At 42.6% G+C, this 21,234-nt stretch overlaps 1 protein-coding gene across 10 annotated transcripts in view; it reads right to left on the bottom strand.

Annotated features, from left to right (window-relative positions):
• Slc39a11 (solute carrier family 39 member 11) overlaps positions 1 to 21,234 on the bottom strand; it is a 349,955-nt gene that overhangs the window by 139,981 nt on the left and 188,740 nt on the right. For 8 of the 10 annotated variants that reach the window (XM_074045239.1, XM_074045241.1, XM_074045242.1 and 5 more), the window contains one exon: positions 4,800 to 4,970. The exons of the other annotated variants lie outside the window; for them this stretch is intronic. In XM_074045239.1, the coding sequence (XP_073901340.1) occupies positions 4,800 to 4,970 (171 nt within the window). The remainder of the gene's footprint in view (positions 1 to 4,799; positions 4,971 to 21,234) is intronic. 10 annotated transcript variants of the gene reach the window in all.

Below are 21,234 nucleotides of genomic sequence, written 5' to 3'. Positions count from 1 at the left end.
ATAGTGAACTAATACTGTCCTCCATTCTGTTTCTAACTTGCCTAGGTTATTAAGACAACCCCAATAAGATTGTCTCTGACATAAAATCGTAATTGACTTCTATACTTTGGTGGGTGTGTTGAGGGGTAGTAGTGTCACAGTGGTTAGATGATGGGCGGTTCCCTTGCAGAAACATTTTTATCTGATCAAAAGTAGTAAGTATTTACTATAGGAAGATTTGTTATAGATCTCACCAGCATGAAGAAACTAAAAATTAGTCACAAGCCCATCAGCCAGGAATAACCAAGCATGATTAATATTCTGACGTCCAAATTTGTGTTTTTATTCCCTAAAACAAAAATCACTTCTCACTAAAACCTCCTGCATTCCTTTTGAAGCCATTATTAGAAACCATCAATGATGATAAGTCAAATAATTAAAATCAACTGTTCTGGAGATTAAAAAAAAAAACAACAACAGTGGCCTCAGGGTCTGTGTATGTTACAGCAACAACCAGCAAAATGAACTTGGCTCTCGACTCTAAGGGCAGGAAAATGAAAAGCATGTGATTTAACCCAGCTCTTCTGTAAACCTTTATAAAAAAAATCTCAAACACAGAGGAGGCAGCATCTGCCACAAATCATCATGACTCACAGGAGTCATAGTCCTCCCTTGGTCTTCCTGGTGGCCAATGCAGAAACAGAACGAGTCATCTAACTCTGGAATGGCCTCTCTTCTCTTAGAAAGAAAGGCAGGTATCAAAACATGCTTGTCATTCCAGGTGGCCGAGTATATAAAATGAATCAAATATACTGGACCTTCAATGTGGTGTGCCCTTGGATCCAAAATAGATAGTACATGGCAGTGCCCTTCTTGCAAGAAACTCTAACTAAGAAGGTGCAAACAATTTCAGATCATTAAAATAACTACATATTAGAGTGATAGCTGTCTTAACAGAAGAAGATATGGCGAACAGAAAGGTGTCACAAAGGGAGGGGTGATTAGCTTTGTTCAGTAAATGAAATTCAGGGGCTTGCGGGCATAGGTCAGTGGTAGAGCATGTGCTTAGATTTGCAAGGCCCTGGGTTCAATCTTTGGCACAGGAAGGAAGGGAGGGATTCATAATGTAGCATTTATATTACATTTCACAGAATCCTCTCATGTGAGGGCTGTGAGGAGCCAGGGTGACAATTAATACACCCCTTTGTTTTCAGTTGGGGTGGTGTTTGAACGAGATAACCCCTATAATCCCTTTAGACTTAAATTTAACCTTCTCACATACTAGCCATTATGTGGTCTGCTGTCAAGAAAATCAACTACTCTTGAAAAGAGATTAGTAGGAACTCAACTGCTGGTTGACTTTTAATTCCACTCAAGCACAGAAAGGGCTTTGTTTTCTGAGGTCCAGGAATGTCGGGAAAGAGTAGGAGCCTTGTATTGGTGAGATATTTCATAAAAAGCACTTTCAAAGACACTTGTACTCAGGAGGCTACTGTCTGGGGTTGCTTTCTTAGAAAACATGTCCTTTCCTCTGGACATTGGTTTCCAATGGACCCCAGCAGGTGTCCAAGCCACCTCCACCGATGCTCATGGGCAGAGGTCAGGGAGTGGTGGTAAACAAGCAGTCTCTGTGCTGTTTCTCACAGGCACCTGCCTTTTACAGCAAATATGGCAGTGAGGGTCCTGTGCCAGACACGTCATCTGTTTCTCCCCAAACCAGCTAAACTGCTTGCAACTGTATAGTTTTTTTTCCCTCTGTAGTGGGGATTCTTTCCTGCTTGAGGACTACAGACAGTCATGATAAGGTCTGCAGGATGTTGTGATGCTATGGTCTGAATGTGTGGGTACTCCCCCAAATTCTTCTGCTGAACCTATCCACCCAAGGCGAAGGTATTAGGAGGTGGAGCCTCGGGGAGCTGATTAGGTCATGAGGGTGGAGCCCTCCGGAATGGGATTAGTACCCTTATAAAAAGATACCCCAGAGAACTCCTATACCCTGTTCTACCACACGAGGACCCAACGAGAAACAGACATCTGCAGCCCCTAGGAGGTCCTCACCTGAGCCCAACCATGTCCTGACTTCAGACCTTCAGCTACCAGAACTGCTGGAAATAAATGCCTGTGGTTCATAGGTCACCCGGCTCGTGGCATTTTGTTATACCAGCCTGAAAGGACTAAGACAGCACCACCTCATGAAAGGGTCCTGCTAGGGTTTAGAGATGAAATGTCCCCCACTTAGGCTGTGTTGAAGGTTGATCCCCAGCTGCTAGCGCTTTGGAGGGGTGACTGGCTCACAAAAGCGCCAACTTTATCGATGGACCAATTCACTGATGATTCACAGCCAAAGGGGCCGTTAGAAGGTGGGGCCTCCCTGGAGGAAGTGGTTGGTTGGTCTCTCTCTCTCTCTCTCTCTCTCTCTCTCTCTCTCTCTCTCTCTGCTTCCATGAAGTGAGCAGCCTCCTCACCACATGCTCCTGCTGCTATGGTATTCTGCCTCAACACAGGCCCAAAGTATTGGAGCCAGCTGACTGAAACCTCTGAAATCATGCGCCAGAATCAACTTTTCTCCTTCAAGTTCATTTCACTCAGGAATTGTCACAGTGACAGAAAGTGATTAACGCAGGTCCATAGCTTCATCAGAGTCTTAAAGTGGATTGTAAACCACAGAGGGTGAAGAATGAATTTGTCCTTGCACACGTGTTACCTATTAACCCAAGTGCCCTGCATGTGTGCAAAGGCCCACAGGTGTGTCCTCACCGTCCAAAAACATTCAGGAGTAAAGGTACTCATTAACAAACCTTTTTCCTTCCGCATTGCAAAAAAAAAAATTAACAAAATGTCATCCTGAGAACATATAAAATTAAATCAGCAAAGACTAAAAACTTCAAAAAAACCCAATCATCCATTAGTCACTGTGAAAAGTCAATCTTAAAACCTAGAGTCTTGGGGAATGTCAAAGTTCCAGTTAAATTTTTAATAAACTATAAAGGATAGTGTTAAAGAGAAGACCTTTTCAAAGACAAGCTGGCTGCAGACAGACTCACCATGCACCCGTCAGAGGGCGTGCTGCTGCTAACGGTAACTGCAGATGAGCTCCCTTCTTTCTAGATGGAAGCAGAGACTGGAAACTCAATGAGCCAAGGTGGGGTCTTCAGAGACACACACATTTGTATTTAGACCCTGTCTGATTCCCTCCAGTGCCGTGGGTTTAAGTAATATTCACATGTCAAAGACTCACAATTTATACCCGTGGCCAGACTGCTACCCAGTTCCAAGCCTGGGCACCCAGCTGTCTGATAAATATTTCCACTTAATTTCTAACAGCAACCAAACCTCACATTGCACACTGAAGTTCCTAACAGTACCCAAAAGCTACTCTGCTAGGCCTTCCCAGCTCAGCAGACGGCAAGTTCATTGCAGCTCCTTTGCTCCCAGACCTTCAGGTCCCTTCTGCTCATCTTCTCTCAAACCCTATGACCAATTCATCAACAAATCCCAAAGGTGAGAGGAGACCCAGAATGGGATCCCTCTTGTCCCCTCCAGCATTCCCACCCTGATCTGAGCTGCCATTGTGTCTGACCTGGATTCTGCACACATCTCATTCCAGCACCTAAAGGGAGACCTTTAAAACCCGAGTGCAGTCATAAGCCTCCCTGTCCAAAACTCTGCAAGGGCTCATCACCCACAGAGCTAAACTGAAAGTCCTTACAAGGCCTTGGAGCTCCAGCTACAGGCTCAGCTGACACCCCGCTCTTACCTCTACCTCCCACTATCACTGCCGAGGCCCTGGCCTCCTGTCTCAGGGCCTCTACATCATGTTTTTCTTTACCTAGAACACTCGCTCTTTCCCAGGGATCTGTGAGGCTGACTCAAATGCAAGACAGTCTTAGAAAGACTTATCTGCTCTATTTGAAACTGCAAACCCTTTCTCTAACATGCTTTTCCTCTGCCCACTGAATCTTTTCTTTTTTTATAGCACTAGCCACATTCTAATGTGTTGTATAGTTCATTTATCATAAACTATAGTTTTAATTATAATATAACATATTATGCCATATATAATGCTAAATAAAATATTATATAGTATGTAACACTATGTATATTATATATAACATAGTATAATTAGTATAGTATACTATTACTATAGTATACACCAGAGATCTTGATGTTTTAGTACTGATAGAACCCAAGTGTCTAGAACACAACTTTAAAATGTAATTAATAAAAGACAAGGCTGGGAAAGAAACTTCCTTCCCACTGCTTGATCCAGGTCAGCCACCTGTGCTCCAGTATAATGAATCAGTGACTGTCACTACCTCATTTCAAGATGTACTTCTGCAGTCACAATAAAAGCCACAATTCTCAACAAGATCAGTAAGGATATTTCAAAAAGATGCACCCATAAAAAAAGCAAGTGCATCAAATACCAGTGTCACACAAAACTGAATTCGGTGTTTTTAAAAAGCATTAGGCAGAACCAGAGATATGTGTGTTTGTAAAAGGCACCCTCCACCACAGCAATCATGTAACAGTCACAAATTATGTTCCATACAATTTGGTACCAAATATGTAAAGAAAAGGACTCATGAGTAGAAATATCAGAAGTTATTTAAAGTAATTAGAATAGGAAGTTTGAATGAGCAGTGGTCATTGAGTAACCCAAAACATGAAGTCAAGAAAGGCTTGCACCCCCACCTCCACTTCCCTCCAAAAGGATCCATGTCACATCTGACCACAGCCCCTCTTTCAGCCAGACAACTGCTCTGACAAGTGGCGTTACCTGCAGGCAGGTGGCTGAGAGCTCAAGGGCAAGGTCTCACCTGGAACGTTGTGTATGGTGATGGCCAGGATGAGCAGTGCAATCCTTCTCCAGCTGCTGCCCCTGGGCTGCACCATGTTCTCTTGAGAAGCCACCAGGGGAGCAGGGCTTTCTGGAAGGCCTGCGGCCACCGCCTTCCTTCTCTGGTACGCCTCACCATTCTCACTCTTGTCTGAGCAAAAAGAGAAGGCAGGGAAGATAGGCTTTGAAAATGTGCAGGTTGACACCTGGGCAAGTAGCAGCAAGAGCAAAGCTTTCAAGACAGGCCATCTGTTTCCAAACGCTACGGCCCGGGTATTACCCTGACTGCCCATTCGTTCACTTGCACATCTGTTTATTCAGCAGACATTCATAGAACAGACATCCAGTGCCCAGTGCACAGGTACAAAAGGTACAAAAGACGAAAAGGTATCATCCTCACAGTCCCTACATGAGGCAAGCAATACTGAGAAGTGATTAGAAGCACAGATTCCAGAACCAAACCCCCTGACTCACTTCCTGACCTGGCCACTTATCAGCTGTACGGTGCTAAGCAAATGTTTAACCTCTCTGTGCTGCAGTTTCATGATTCTTAAAGATGGAGCAGTACTAGTACCTGTTTCATAGGGAGTTGGTAGGGATTCAATGAAGAAATGCAGGAAGTGCTTGTAATGTACTAAGTGATGGGTGCACTGATTGATACTGTCCTTCTTTCCCAGACCCTGATGGAATTATATAACAGGTGATCCTACTTCTCATCACCCTGAGACACAAGAGGGCCACATAGGCCAGGCTCAGCCAATCAGGTTCCCCCTCCAGAGACAACCTGGCAAATTGGGAGTGGTAATGAATCTGAAAGTTCATGTGATGTAAAAGCAGCTGTGTCAGAATGAAGAGAGGGAGACTTATAGTCAGACAGAGGAAGCAAATGTGTGTCAATCAACAGAGATGGGAAGCTAGAGATGGAGCCCAAGGATGCAGGCATGCTAGGCAAGTGCTCTATCCTGAGCTGTACCCCAGTCTTCTCCTTCACTATCAAAAGTATCCAGGATTGGAGGAGCCATTCTGTGTCCCCAGCTCTGGCCCACTGTCCATGCTCTTGACCAAGGGTGACAGGGAATCAGTGTTCCCTTCCCTTCTCCAGTCCCCAAATTTCCATAAGCAAGGAACTTTTGTTAAGAATCTATAAACTGCTCAACAACAAAAGTAAAGACAAAAAACATGCAAACAGCTGGAAACTAAATAACTCATTACTTAATGAAGAGTGGATCATCAATGCAATAAAAGAGGAAATTAAAAAGTTCCTGGAAGTCAATGAAAATGAAAACACAACCTACCAGAACCTATGGGACACAGCTAAGGCAGTCTTGAGAGGAAAGTTTATAGCCATGAGTGCATATATTAAAAAGATTGAAAGATCCCAAATCAATGACCTAATGATGCATCTCAAAATCCTAGAAAAACAAGAACAAGCAAATCCCAAAACAAATAGAAGGAGAGAAATAATAAAAATAAGAGCTGAAATCAACGAAATAGAAACCAAAAAAACCATAAAAAGAATTAATGAAACAAAAAGTTGGTTCTTTGAAAAAATAAACAAGATCGATAGACCCCTGGCAAACCTGACTAAAATGAGGAGAGAAAAAACCCAAATTAGTAGAATTAGGAATGCAAAAGGGGAGATAACAACAAACACCATGGAAGTCCAGGAAATCATCAGAGACTACTTTGAGAACCTATATTCAAATAAATTTGAAAATCTAAAAGAAATGGACAGATTTCTAGATACATATGATCATCCAAAACTGAATCAAGAGGAAATTAATCACCTGAATAGACCTATAACACAAAATGAAATTGAAGCAGCAATCAAGAGTCTCCCCAAAAAGAAAAGTCCAGGACCTGATGGATTCTCTGCTGAAATCTATCAGACCTTTAAAGAAGAACTGATACCAACCCTCCTTAAACTGTTCCACGAATAGAAAGGGAAGGAAAACTGCCAAACACATTTTATGAAGCCAGTATTACACTTATCCCAAAACCAGGCAAAGACACCTCCAAAAAGGAGAACTATAGGCCAATCTCCTTAATGAACATTGATGCAAAAATCCTCAACAAAATAATGGCAAACCGAATTCAGCAATACATCAAAAAGATTATTCACCATGACCAAGTAGGCTTCATCCCAGGGATGCAGGGGTGGTTCAACATATGAAAATCAATAAACGTAATAAACCACATTAACAGAAGCAAAGACAAAAACCACTTGATCATCTCAATAGATGCAGAAAAAGCCTTTGATAAGATCCAACATCATTTCATGATAAAAGCTCTAAGAAAACTAGGAATAGAAGGAAAGTTCCTCAACATTATAAAAGCTATATATGACAAACCTACAGCCAGTATTATACTTAACGGAGAAAAATTAAAACCATTCCCTCTAAAATCAGGAACCAGACAAGGATGCCCACTATCTCCACTCCTATTCAACATAGTACTGGAATTCCTAGCCAGAGCAATTAGGCAAGAAGAAGGAATAAAAGGAAAACAAATAGGTAAAGAAACTGTCAAAATATCCATGTTCGTAGACGACATGATCCTATACCTTAAAGACCCAAAAAACTCTACTCAGAAGCTTCTAGACATCATCAATAGCTATAGCAAGGTAGCAGGATATAAAATCAACATAGAAAAATCATTAGCATTTCTATACACTAACAATGAGCAAACGGAAAAAGAATGTATGAAAACAATTCCATTTACAATAGCCTCAAAAAAAATCAAATACCTAGGTGTAAACCTAACAAAAGATGTGAATGACCTCTACAAGGAAAACTATAAACTTCTGAAGAAAGAGACTGAAGAAGACTATAGAAAGTGGAGAGATCTCCCATGCTTATGGATTGGTAAAATCAACATAGTAAAAATGTCGATACTCCCCAAAGTAATCTACATGTTTAATGCAATTCCCATCAAAATTCCAATGACATTCATTAAAGAGACTGAAAAATCTACTGTGAAATTTATATGGAAACACAAGAGGCCACGAATAGCCAAGGCAATACTCAGTCAAAAGAACAATGCAGGAGGTATCACAATACCTGACTTCAAACTATATTACAAAGCAATAACAATAAAAACAGCATGGTACTGGCACAAAAACAGACATGAAGACCAGTGGAACAGAATAGAGGACCCAGATATGAAGCCACACAACTATAAGCAACTTATCTTTGACAAAGGAGCTAAAAATATACGATGGAGAAATAGCAGCCTCTTCAACAAAAACTGCTGGGAAAACTGGTTAGCAGTCTGCAAAAAACTGAAACTAGATCCATGTATATCACCCTATACCAAGATTAACTCAAAATGGATCAAGGATCTTAATATCAGACCCCAAACTCTTAAGTTGATACAAGAAAGAGTAGGAAATACTCTGGAGTTAGTAGGTATAGGTAAGAACTTTCTCAATGAAACCCCAGCAGCACAGCAACTAAGAGATAGCATAGATAAATGGGACCTCATAAAACTAAAAAGCTTCTGTTCATCAAAAGAAATGGTCTCTAAACTGAAGAGAACACCCACAGAGTGGGAGAAAATATTTGCCAACTATACATCAGACAAAGGACTGATAACCAGAATATACAGGGAACTTAAAAAACTAAATTCTTCCAAAACTAATGAACCAATAAAGAAATGGGCACGTGAACTAAATAGAACTTTCTCAAAAGAAGAAATTCAAATGGCCAGAAAACACATGAAAAAATGCTCACCATCTCTAGCAATAAAGGAAATGCAAATTAAAACCATGCTAAGATTCCACCTCACCCCTGTTAGAATAGCCATCATCAGCAACACCACCAACAACAGGTGTTGGCGAGGATGCGGGGAAAAAGGAACCCTCTTACACTGTTGGTGGGAATGTAGACTAGTACAACCACTCTGAAAAAAAATTTGGAGGCTACTTAAAAAGCTGGACATCGATCTACCATTTGATCCAGCAATACCACTCTTGGGGATATACCCAAAAGACTGTTACTCCAGAGGCACCTGCACATCCATGTTTATTGCGGCACTATTCACAATAGCCAAGTTATGGAAACAGCCAAGATGCCCCACCACTGACGAATGGATTAAGAAAATGTGGTATCTATACACAATGGAATTTTATGCAGCCATGAAGAAGAGCGAAATGTTATCATTCGCTGGTAAATGGATGGAATTGGAGAACATCATTCTGAGTGAGGTTAGCCTGGCCCAAAAGACCAAAAATCGTATGTTCTCCCTCATATGTGGACATTAGATCAAGGGCAAACACAACAAGGGGATTGGACTTTGAGCACATGATAAAAGCGAGAGCACACAAGGGAGGGGTGAGGATAGGTAAGACACCTAAAATCTAGCTAGCATTTGTTGCCCTTAACGCAGAGAAACTAAAGCAGATACCTTAAAAGTAACTGAGGCCAATAGGACAAGGGGACCAGGAACTAGAGAAAAGGTTAGATCAAAAAGAATTAACCTAGAAGGTAACACCCATGCACAGGAAATCAATGTGAGTCAATGCCCTGTATAGCTATCCTTATCTCAACCAGCAAAACCCTTGTTCCTTCCTATTATTGCTTATACTCTCTCTACAACAAAATTAGAAATAAGGGCAAAATAGTTTCTGCTGGGTATTGAGGGGGGGGAGAGGGAGGGGACGGAGTGGGTGGTAAGGGAGGGGGTGGGGGCAGGGGGGAGAAATGAACCAAGCCTTGTATGCACATATGAATAATAAAAGAAAAATGAAAAAGAAAGGACAACTAAAAAAAAAAAAAAAGAATCTATAAACTGGATGAACTTGCTCAAACCCAAATTAAGAAATGAGGGGCAGCTGTGAGGGTTCCATGACAACCCCTCCCTCCATGTGAGTGCTTGGTACAGCCCCTACCTCTTCCTCCTCCTGGTCACAAGAAGGCAGATTATCTCACCTTCTGGGTGTGACACTGAAAGAACAGAGCCCACTATATAAATTTGATTGTATCTGTGACCCCTTTTTCAGATGAACAGTCTACATGGAATACAGTGTCACATTTCAAAAAGAAGGAAATCCTTCCTTGGAAAATCATTTTGTATTTGTTTATACAAATCAAGAAAATACAGCATGAAGAGAAAGAAAGAACCAAAGGGCAAGTGAACTGTGTCCTCCCCATCTCCCAATCTGTTCTCTCCTACTACCAGCTGGATCTCAGTCCCTTGAAGAAAAAGGGGGTCTTGGCTGGGGGTACAGCTCAGTGGTGGAGCATGTGCAAGGCTCTGGGTTCAACCCCTGGCAGAAAGAAGGAAAGAGGGAAGGAAAGAAAAAAGGAAGGGAAGGGGAGGGAAGAGGAGAGGAGAGGAAGAGAGGGGAGGAAAGGAGAGGGGAGGGGAGGTGAGAGAAGGGAAGGGAGGAGAGGGGAAAGAATGTGAGAGGAGGGGAGGGGAAGGGAAGGGAGGGGAGAAGAAGGGAAGGGAGGTGAGGGGAGGGAAGGGAAAGCAACAGAGGGAAAGGGGGCTTTTTATTGATTCTTTACCATGCAAGGACACCAGCTCTCTGAGGGTCAGTAGCCCAACTCACAAAACTGATTGTGGAGAATGCAGGGTCTCAGAAGGACAGCAGCTCCTCCCAGATGATACTTAGAGGACATAAAGCTCAGTCCTCACAGTGTGGCATCCACACTGTGTGTGAGTGTGCGACTACCACTCAGTTCCGTCTCTTGTGATGGGGATACTAGGCAGCCTCCTGGACATTACATGTGTGTGCTGTGTGTTTCTGTGTGTGTGAGGCAGAAGGTGTTTTGTACATTTTAGGTTAACAATGTCTGATGACTCAGGCTGCAGAGGCCAGTCGGGAACCCGCACTGAACATCTGGGATTTTAGGGACAGGAGCAGAGCTGTTCTGAATGCTGCCTGCAAGCAAGGCTGCACCACAGTGAGGGCACGCAGCTTTCTCCCAGGGCAGTGGTAAATGCCATCATTCCCTGGACCCCCTCTGAGCACACAGGCCAGGCCTAACTGACTCTATTGGGAGTTGATAAGGAACCAAAAATAAAGAATCTCTTCCTTTATGGAGTTAACAATTTAAGAGAACACACACAGGGAGACAGATTCCTTTGCATCTCAGGGCAGGAGACACACACTTTCTAACCAGAACTTATTTTCGCCAGCATCTCCAGAGTAAAGTGTCTGACCCTGCTATGGGTGATGCACAGAGAGCAACAGAACTGGGAGGGGCGTGGGCAGTGCCAGCCCCATGCTGTGGCCAACAGGGACTGCATCAAGAGGTATTAACTGACGCCTAGATGCATGCCTGGCCTTGGGTCCCAACGTGTAAAAACTGATGTGAGTGCTCCCCTGGCAGGAAGCAGGAGGGTTCGAATGCCTGACGCACTCGCGAAATTTAAATACGTCACCATTTGGTAACAGTCACTAATGAGTCTGCATCGAGGAAGATTAGACCAAATTAATCATGACAGACAGGAAAAGTCTTCCAGAGCAACAGATGTTCCTGACTCATCAGCTAAGACTGGTTAAAACGCACATGCAACTTGTGAACTGCTCGCAAAGAATGACCGGGTGAGCACATCGTGGAACATGCAAGTGCCAGAGTCAAGTGACAAGATCCCAAGAGAGTTCCTGAGACGGGAAAGGCTTGAGCACTTTCAAAGGAGGGCTTGGCAAAGAGTCATAGGAAGGGCATTTACAGATGACATGGTCAAGGTCAAATCCAGAAACGAAAACAGCATCAAGCTCAGTCCTCACGGTAAGACCTGTTGATTCAAAGTGACATTGGGAACTTATCCCAAATTCTTCTCCAATCCTTACTGAAGCCCCATGAGGTCTGGATTCATCCCCTTTGACAAATGATGAAATTGAAGAACAGAGAGGAACAGAGTAACTTGCCCTGGTCACACTGCCAGTCCATGGTGGTCAGGGGGCAGCCCAGGTCCTTTTCATCTAGAGGCCACTGTCCCAGCCAGGGCCCCATGGTTGAGTGGAGCTGGAGTGGGGTAGAGGCAGAGGGGGGGTTGAGGGTTGATCTCATTTGCTCACCAAAAAAGGGTAGGTGGGAGTGGTCATGGCAGTAGAAGGTTGCAGAGAGGATCTGGTCGATTCTGGCTATGTGACACAGAGTGGGGAGAGATTTGGTGGGACTCTTACTCCCTCCTGTACACAAACCTGAACACATTACATGGAAATGGCACCTCTTAACGTCTTATATCATCTATTTCTAGTTGGAAGGCAGCTCTAAGTAGAAAATATTTATCAACACCAAGCCCAGAACACATGGCTATTAATTCTTCCAGAAAGGGAGAAACAAAAGACTTTGCTGTTGGAAACAAAGTTGCCTGTTGTCAGTCTTTTTTTTTTTTAGAATCAAGCATCTGAGAATCCACACAAAGAAGGGCCCGGCTGCAGTGGTCTTCAACCTTTCCATTCCTTCTTTCCCAGAGAGGCACTGCATTGCTACTTACTGAGTGGAGTTCACTGTGGAACCAAGACAAGTTCCTGGCTTACTCTTCCCCTGGAACCACCAGGTGACCTTATCTGAATTCGGAGTAAGTTCCCAATATCATCTGATGTACTTGCTTCCCTCTTCCCCAAAGCAGGGGATGGGATTCTTATCACAGCACAGCAGCAAGAGACATCTGGCAGGCACAACCCTGGGCCCAAATCTTGCTGCCTTGGAAGCAGCTCCCTTGTGATGTGACAAGCCCTGAGGTCTTCTCTCCCCTGGATGTAAACCATCTTGTGCTTTTAAAAAATGCAAGGAAAGCCACTAACTACTCTGTAGCAAAAAATGCACAGATGGTTTTGAAACAACTTTTGAGCCCTCATGGATTCAAGAGAATATCTTGGGAGGTAAATGTTAGCAAACCCTTGCTTTCAGAGCCCATGGGCCTGGTTATGAGGACACAGAATGTCTGTAGTCCCTGAGATGATGACTGGCTAAGTCCAATGGGCCCATCTCAGCCTCCAATGAATATGGTGGTGCTAATTAACAGATCACCAAGTCACAAGAGAGCTAGAACAATACCCCAAGATATCATTGCAGATGATTTGGTTGGATTAGCACAAGTAGGCAAATTCTCATGTGCTAAGTGCAGACAATTCCAGATCCCTCAGGAAAGGCTGCTTTCTAAACCTTATTACAAAACATAGGATGAAGTGCAACCAATGAGGCATAACCATTGTGTCGTCTATACTCACAAATGACATCAAAAAGCCAACCAAAAGTACAAAAGAAAAGGATCCCCTTACTTATATTTTTCCTTCTTGTTTTCCAGAGAATCAGCACAATTGGTGATGGGGAGATTCAATTATCAACATGAGTTATGGCAATGCTTGCTATGAATTTGGTTCTGATTCTTTAACCGTACATGGGATTAGAAGGACTTCTCTCGTATAGTTAATGTTAATTTGATAGTGAAATAATTACTTGACAGTGGTAAGCATCAACCTTGGCCTAGAGAAACCAAGACCTACAGAGACATTCCAACCACGCAGATGGAAATTCAAGGCAGAGCCAGGATATCTCTGCTCATCCTGGCAGAAAACCCTCAGGTTGGGGACATCCAAAACTAAAGAGCATGACTATCTCTACATCCATTTTGTTGAGCTGTAAAAATATAACTATATTAAAGAAGACATTCCAAAAAGGAAAAGATCCCCCCATCCCTAAAGTAACTGTTTTCACTTGTCGCTACAATTGAAGTGCATTGATGTTTTGCATGTCATGGAGAGAAGTGGTGAAAGGACCATGGTGTCTGCCATGGAACTACCACTCCATCAGTTATTAGCCAATAATAACTATTATTAACAATAATAGTTAATGCTTCACTCAGGAAAATTCTGGCTCTGTGCCTCCGTCTCCTTGCTGTAAAATGGATTTAATTAATCATATTGCATAGTAAGGTTGTTTTGAGCTCACAGAAAGTACAATTCATGTTATATCCAAATGTTTTGCTTTAAACTATATATATTAAACTATATATATATATACTAAACTATATATATATATATATATATACATTCTAAATTTCTTAGCCTCTGTGGCTCTCATTTTAATAGTGCTAGGGATTTTTGCTTAGTTCTGAGCCTATTATTATTTGCAAAGGCATTTCTTTCTTTTTTAATTCAAATTTAGTTTTTCTTTTCCAGGTGCTAAAAGATGCAGTTTCCATCTCTTGCCACATGGGGGCATACTCTTTCTGCTCCCTCCTCCTGCTCCCTCCCACTCAGAAAGGGCATCCATTCTGATAAAGGACCTTCATGACATGATGCACTAGATCTTTGTATTGTGGCTTTCTCCATCACATATACAATGAGAACATGTAAAGGGAGTTCACATGTAAAGGGTTCTCACTGTTGGTGGAGAGAATCTTCACACAGAGACCCTTCAATCTTTCATGTGCTTGGTTGTAACTGCTAGCTAGTAATCGGTTCCCTAAAAGTGAACTACAGTGGATCTGAATCCCATGTGTAATTTCCAAATGCAAAGACAAGTACATGAATTTCAAAATAAATAAGGGAAAAATCCCTTAATTTGTTTCCCTTCATTCTTTCCCATTTCCACTGCCTCTTCAAATGAATTTTGGCTTCAAAAGAAGAAGCTTCAGTTGAAATGGAGAGGAAAAACAAAAGTTGATTCTTAGCTTTTGATCTCCTGGTGGTTTCAGGAAGAAAAAGGATTTCAAGGGGGTGATTTCCACTCTGATAATCTGCTGTCCTTAGAACCTAGTGGGCACCAGAGCTCTGGCCTGCCTGGCCCTGGGCAGGTGGGTCTGCCTCACAGTGCCAATAAACTCAGTATTATCGGTTGGCAAGGGAGAGTAGAGAGAAGGAACGAAGGATGCTGTTGGTGCCTTCCCTCAGAAAATTCCTTTGCTTTTCTGAATCTTACCAGGACTACATACCCAACAGTGTCCACAAATCCTCCAGAACCCTTTGAGCTGCCAGTGTGTGGTTGCAAATATAAAGTCTTTGCACAAAACCAAGAGCAGGGCATTTGTTGGAATCTCATTAATTGAATACAAGTCATGAGTTTAGCAAGCCAGGCAGGGCCAGTTCTAGCCATCCATCTTGCCACTGGGCTCACAGCTCACAAGAAGCATCCCTGTCAACGACCTTGCTTGTGGTCACAAAAGTATGCTAAAGCAACCGTGGGAGACTTAAAAGCATACAGAAGAAAATGTATGCCACCCCTGACCATGCCACCAAAAAAATAATAACAGTTAGAGGTTGGCGTATATCCTGCCTCGCTTCCTCATGTGGCTTTTACACAGCTGAGCTATCATATTATATAACAATAGACGTCTTTGTGTTCCCACAAAAGATAACGTCAGCATTTCCCCATATGGTTAAATACCCTGTGAGCATTTCAAGCAATATATGTTATTACTTACATTCCCTTACCACTGGGCATGTAGGCTGTTTCTAAATTGTTTTCTTATAAATATCACTGCAAAAACTTTAACCTGTGCCAACAACCAGAAATTTGGACAAAGTTCCCAGAAGTTGAACTGTTGATGGCAGGGCCGTGGTGCATTTGTCTAATGAACTTCCAGGAAGACTGTGCTGTTGGTGGGCCTCCTTCCCGAGCAGCATTTGGAAGTTCTCACTCGCCATTTCTCAGTCAGCCTTTGATATTCTCGTGTAATAATAAATGTGCTCATTTATGAGAGAAATGACATTTCCCTTAATTTGTATTTCTTTGACTAAAGTGAAGGTGAACATTTCTCAGAGTTTCAGGCGTATCTCATTCCTCTTTTCTGAAATGCCCTTGGCCCAAATCAGGCCTCTTTCAGTAATGGTCATATGATTAGTCAATTCCTTACAGCTGGGTAATTTTCCTGTGATGCACTTATGTTTGTCAATGACTAACGAGTCCTAGATGGGAGTGGCAGGTATTATCACACGTCAGACAGATGTGGCCAAGTAGGGGTTTCAGCTCCAATTTTTTACTAATTCCTTTTGGAGATTTCTCAAGACCTTATGGTGCCTTAAAAAAAAAAAAAAAAAAAAAAAAAACAAGAGTTATCTGCTTTACTTGTGATGTTCTACATTATGGTCACAAAAGATAATTTTCTCAGGTCATTTTCTCTCTCAATATTGAAACGCTGCTTTTTTTCACAAGCAGAGGATATGGATGAGCATCTTTCACTCCCTAGACTCTCCCCCAACCCCAGCCCTGGGACTCATAAACTATACAGCAGTTTTGCAGACAGTATATTTAGCAAAAAGGATCTATTACAAGCAGAACCCCTGCTAGAGATGACAGATGATCAAATAAAATGAGGGTGTCTGGTTATATATAAGTTGCAGACTAAAGATGTTTTCATGTAAGTATATCCTAAATATTGCATAGGTTGTATTACACTAAAAAGTGTTCATTTCTAAAAATTCAGATATAACTAGATGTCCTGTATTTGTTTTGATACCCTAACTGTGCCCAATCTAGAGCCCAAGTTCTATGGAGAAAGTGGATTTGGGCAAATTGATTTCACTCTAGTTGGAAAGAAGCCACTCTTAGGACACACCGCATGGGCCATGCACAGCCTTGGGCAGAAAAATACCCAATCAGAGACCAGAGAAACTTCACGGGAATATAACTGAAGTATTTATTGTGCTTGGTTACTGACCTTTAGGCAGAGAGGCTTCTGGAGCTTAAGAAATATGATTATAAACTTATTTACAACCTTCCTAACTCTAAAGGATATTTCATTTATCACTCTAATAATCACAGACCACAGGATTCTTCGAGGATCAAATGGTGCCTGTCGGAGGAGGCTGATTTGATTTCCTCATCTTCTCAGTCAGTACATGTTTTTCCAAACACCCAAAGTCATCCAAGCCTTACCTTGGATGCTTATGAATAAGCAATTACTTAGCGACAACACAGATACAAATAGATCTGCATAATTGATGAAAATTAAACGTACATCAGAAGAAGAGATGGGTTTACTATTAGCTGAAGACATCTCATCCATTAAGCAAACCGCCCACTAAAATGTTCTTCATCCCAAGTAGCTAGGGAAAATAATTCCTACTCGCAAGCAAGGGAGCCAACGTGTCCAATAACATTCCAAGTCCACCTACCAGGTTGGCACTCACAGTAAGGGCACAAATAACCATCTCAGCACAAACTCATTCCTGTGAGTCCAAAAATAAATCCTGGTGGGATCCAGAGCTCCCTCTGTGCTTCTTCCTAGCCCACCCTGAACGTGCAAGTTCAGTACAAATGCCCTATGGCATTTTTTGCCCATAGCAAAAAAACATTTGCTTCAAGTAAGTCCCTGCATACTCTCAGAGAAAGGGCATTTCGGAGAACACCTTAGAAAATGCTTAGAAGCATTTTGCAAAGGACTTCCAACCTCCCCCTGCAAGATGGGATCCCTTTGTTTAACTCACATGGTTGTGAATTACCAGGTCAAAGAGGAGGTGAACAAGAGAACAGTCTCTCCTTCAGGGCTCACAACCAACTGTTCATCATAACCTAATTCTCATTTGGCTCACACCCCAAAGAGGTGGTGCTGCCCTGCTATCTTCTCTGATTCTGTAAGGACCAATTGCCTAGACCCTGTACCTTAAAGAATTGAGTGAAGTCCACCCAATCCAGCATCATGGTAGGCTCCACTCTAGAACAGTTGATTAGAATGTTTTGGAGAGGCTTAGGAGTCTGTATTGTACCAGCCACACCCCAACACTCACCCCAAGATAATTGTGACAGAGACTCAATTTTGAAAATTACCATTTTAGAATGCCCAGTGACAAGTCAGACCAGGTGCTTCCTCTGCACCTATATCTCCTTCTGTCCATTATTGCTGCCCAATTAGGTAATGGGCAGGAATACACTTGACCCTTAGGGATATCTAGGCACCTGAGGATGCATGTGGTTCTTTTCCAAACATACAGCAGAGAAGGCAAAGGAGTTTAAGACTACAAAGTGAAAAGCAACTGAATTGTCTTTCTAGAAACCATGATTTTCTTCTATCAAAGAAAACTCTCTTTTTAAAGGAGGCTATGTGCTCTCACAAGGGGAATAGAAAAGGAAGTGCAACCACAGCAGAGAAATTTATAGAAAAATAAATTCCCTCTCACCCAGGCATCCTCTCATCTTCCCTGAGTCTGTCTACCTGTCAAATCCACCCCTCCACTTTTCTTTATCATTTCCTCTCCTGTTCTACAAGTCAGTCGCCAGGAATCAAAATATGACATCAATGAAAACCAGCAGTTGCTATCGTCAGTTTACCAATTACTGATATTTTCAAATAGTACCATATTCTGTAAGCTACAATAAATACAAGAATATTTCTTCTGTCCAGAGCTATGTAACTAAAAAGAAAATGTGATACTAAATGGTGTAACACAGGCATTTCATGGTTTAGGTTGTAAACAATAAATGCCAAACACAGGAAAACCACTGGAGGAAACAGCACAGTAGCTGGTGCCTATAATCCTAGCTATGTGGGAGGTGGAGACTGGGAGGATTACAGTCCAAGGCCAACCCAGACAAAATGTTCACAAGACTCCATCTCAACCAACTGACGGGCACAGTAGTGCTTGCCTGTCTTCCCAGCTACCCAGGGAAGCACAAACTGAATGAGTGTGGTTCAGGCTGGCCTGGGCATAAAAGGAGACCCCCAACTCAAAAATGACCAATGCAAAAAGGGCTGGCAGAGTGGCTCAAGTGGTAGAGTGTCTGCCTAGCAAGCATAAAGCCCTGAGTCCCACCTTCAGTACCACCAAAAAAAAAGGAGAAAGAGGGAGGGAAGGAGGGAAGGAGGGAAGGAGGGAAAGAGGGAAGGAGGGAAGGAAGGAAGGAAAAAAAAAAGCAAAAGATAAGTTCATGCCCAAAGACTGAGCTTTTGCATCTTGTCTTTGTTACAAGGAGGATAAGAGGCCTGAGGTCTGACCTGGAATGTGAGAGACTTTGTGAGTTAGACCCAGCTTCATCAGAAGGGTGGATTTATCAGCCAGTCATTTGTGAGAAGGTACTGAGGGGCCACAGGGACACCCCAAGAAGGCTGAAGAACCCATCTTGGGACTCAAGGGGACCAAGAGGGACCAGGATTTTTCCTGCTCCGAGACAAAAGCCACCACAGAACTCTGGGTAGCACTTCTCTCCCTAGCACCAGACATCAAATGCCTTCACGGAGGTTGTCCCCCCGAACACCACCCTCCTTGATGGCTGGAACCACTGCCCCACCTGGTATGAGGCCAAGCCAAGGTCACCCATCTCTTTGAGAGAACCCAGGCAAGGTGACATCTGGAAGTCCACCATTTGCCCTGAAAGCAGGTTTTGCCTTCCACCAAACCTGAAAGGGTGGAGAGAAGAGTGATTCCCAAACATACCAAGGGATTTGGAGGAAGGTGGGGAAGAGGGAAGGAAAGAGTAGACAGCCACCAGAGGGAAGCCTTATTAAGTAAGGTCCTTAGATGTCTACATATTCAATATACCCATCCACGCTGGGTAGACTCCAGAACACCCTCCAGCACCAGCATTCCGGCTCCAGGCTGTGCCAGCCTCTGACCCTGTGGTCAGCCCCTGTGAGCTGCAGAGTGGGGCTATGTACATGGCTGTATTTACAGAGATCTATTCTAGCCCAAAGAATTCCCCAAGAGTTTCAGGGACACCATCCACCAACTGCTTGTGGAAGCGCAACGTCCACTGAACAAGGAGTAATCTTTGCCCAGAGGATTTGATGTCCCTTTGTACCTAAAATAAAATGTACTATTCCCCCTTAAAGTCCAGGGGCTCATGCCTAAAATCCTAGCTACTCAGGAAACAGAGATCAGCAGGATCATGGTTTGAAGCGGCAAGTAGTTTGCGAGGCCCTTTCTTGAGGAAAAAAAAAAATCACAAAAAAGGGCTGGCAGAGTGGCTCAAGCAGTTAGACTTCCTGCCTAGCAAGCACGAGGCCCTAAGTTCAAACCCCAGTGCCACCAAAAAAAAAAAAAAATTAAAATAATTTTTTAAGCAATGGGATCTCACTATCTTGCCCAGGCTGGCCCCTAGCTTCTGGTCTCAGTTAACCACCCTGCCACAGTCTCCCAAGTAGCTGGGATTATAGCCTACCACTGTGTTCAAATAAAGTATTTTCTAATAATACAAAAATCCTTGTGCTTTACAGAAAAATGAGGAAATGCCAATAAGCACAAAGGAAAGTTAGAACTCATTCACGATCCTGCAGTGACCACCTTTAAAACACCAATTTTTTAGCAGTTATGCTGGATATGTAAATGCATAGATGAACCCCCCCCCACACACACAATTTTTCAAGTGGACTTTGAAACATAATTTTACATAATAGCGAAGTGTAAACACATTCTAGATCATTAAATATCTTCCTGTGCCAGTGGTTCTCAGCCTAATTTCCTTTAGTTGCTAGAGGTCAAGAGGAGCAAAACGCAGAATTTCCAATAGCCAAACAGAGTACCAAAAATGTATACTCAAATTTTCTGTTAGAAAAAAAATGTGTGTTCATTGTCTAAATTATTTCAAAGTCAGGCACTACCAGCTACCTTCCAGTTCTCTACTGAACTGTGCTGCTTAGAACAATAAAAGCTAGCTGGACAGGAATTATAAATTACCACTTAAAAATTGGCCAAATGTTGTTTGAACTTAAAAGGGCCAATCCATCTTCCTCTGAGACGTCCATGGCACAAATGTTACCTTGATGAGCAGTTTTCTGAAAGCTGCCTTTCTAGGGCAGCTCGAATGGCACATTAGAGAGAACACGTGTGTGTGCAGAGAGGGAGCTCTCTTTTTGCAGCTGACTTTTCATAATATTCAATAATTTTCAAGTGCATCATTTATTGGCTGTCTATCTTAGGGTCCACCGCCCCTCACATCCAGAAACACCCTGAGAGAAGGCTGGAGTCTGTTTAGCCTCGTACCAAGCATGGCACATGGCAGGAATAATTGAGTATTTATGGTGTGTATCATGAGAGCCAATGTCTGCTCTTCCCTGAAATATCCACACACACCCTTGCAGAGATTTTGCTCATACTTTCAGGGACTTTGTGATTTCCGTTAAGGTTAAGAACCTTGTTCCAGAATATCCTATTTTATTGCTAGACCAGCACTATTTATCCCTGGCACTGTATGTTCATAAAGATCAAAAGTCCACAAACTTTTTGTTGAGGGCCCAGAGAGTAAAATTTTATACTTTGTAGGTCATTTTATCTCTGTTGCTAGTACTCAGCTGCACCTTGTAACATAAACATCCACAAACAATATGGAAAAGAGTCAGCATATCTGTGTTCCAATACAAGGGTATTTACAAACTAGGCTGCAAGGCAGATCTGGCCTACAGATTGTACTTTGCTGACTTCTGATACAGACCCTTAAAAGCAGGACTTTTAAGATTGCTTTGAGATTCGTATCTTTTAGTCACTGGTGGAATTTCTCCAAAGCCTTTCTGTTCCCCTAGGG

The sequence above is a fragment of the Castor canadensis genome, chromosome 11, assembly GCF_047511655.1.
Source record: "Castor canadensis chromosome 11, mCasCan1.hap1v2, whole genome shotgun sequence".
Lineage (NCBI taxonomy): Eukaryota > Metazoa > Chordata > Mammalia > Rodentia > Castoridae > Castor > Castor canadensis.
Note: the sequence above shows the minus strand (reverse complement) of the source record. Positions and strands in the feature narration are given on the sequence as shown.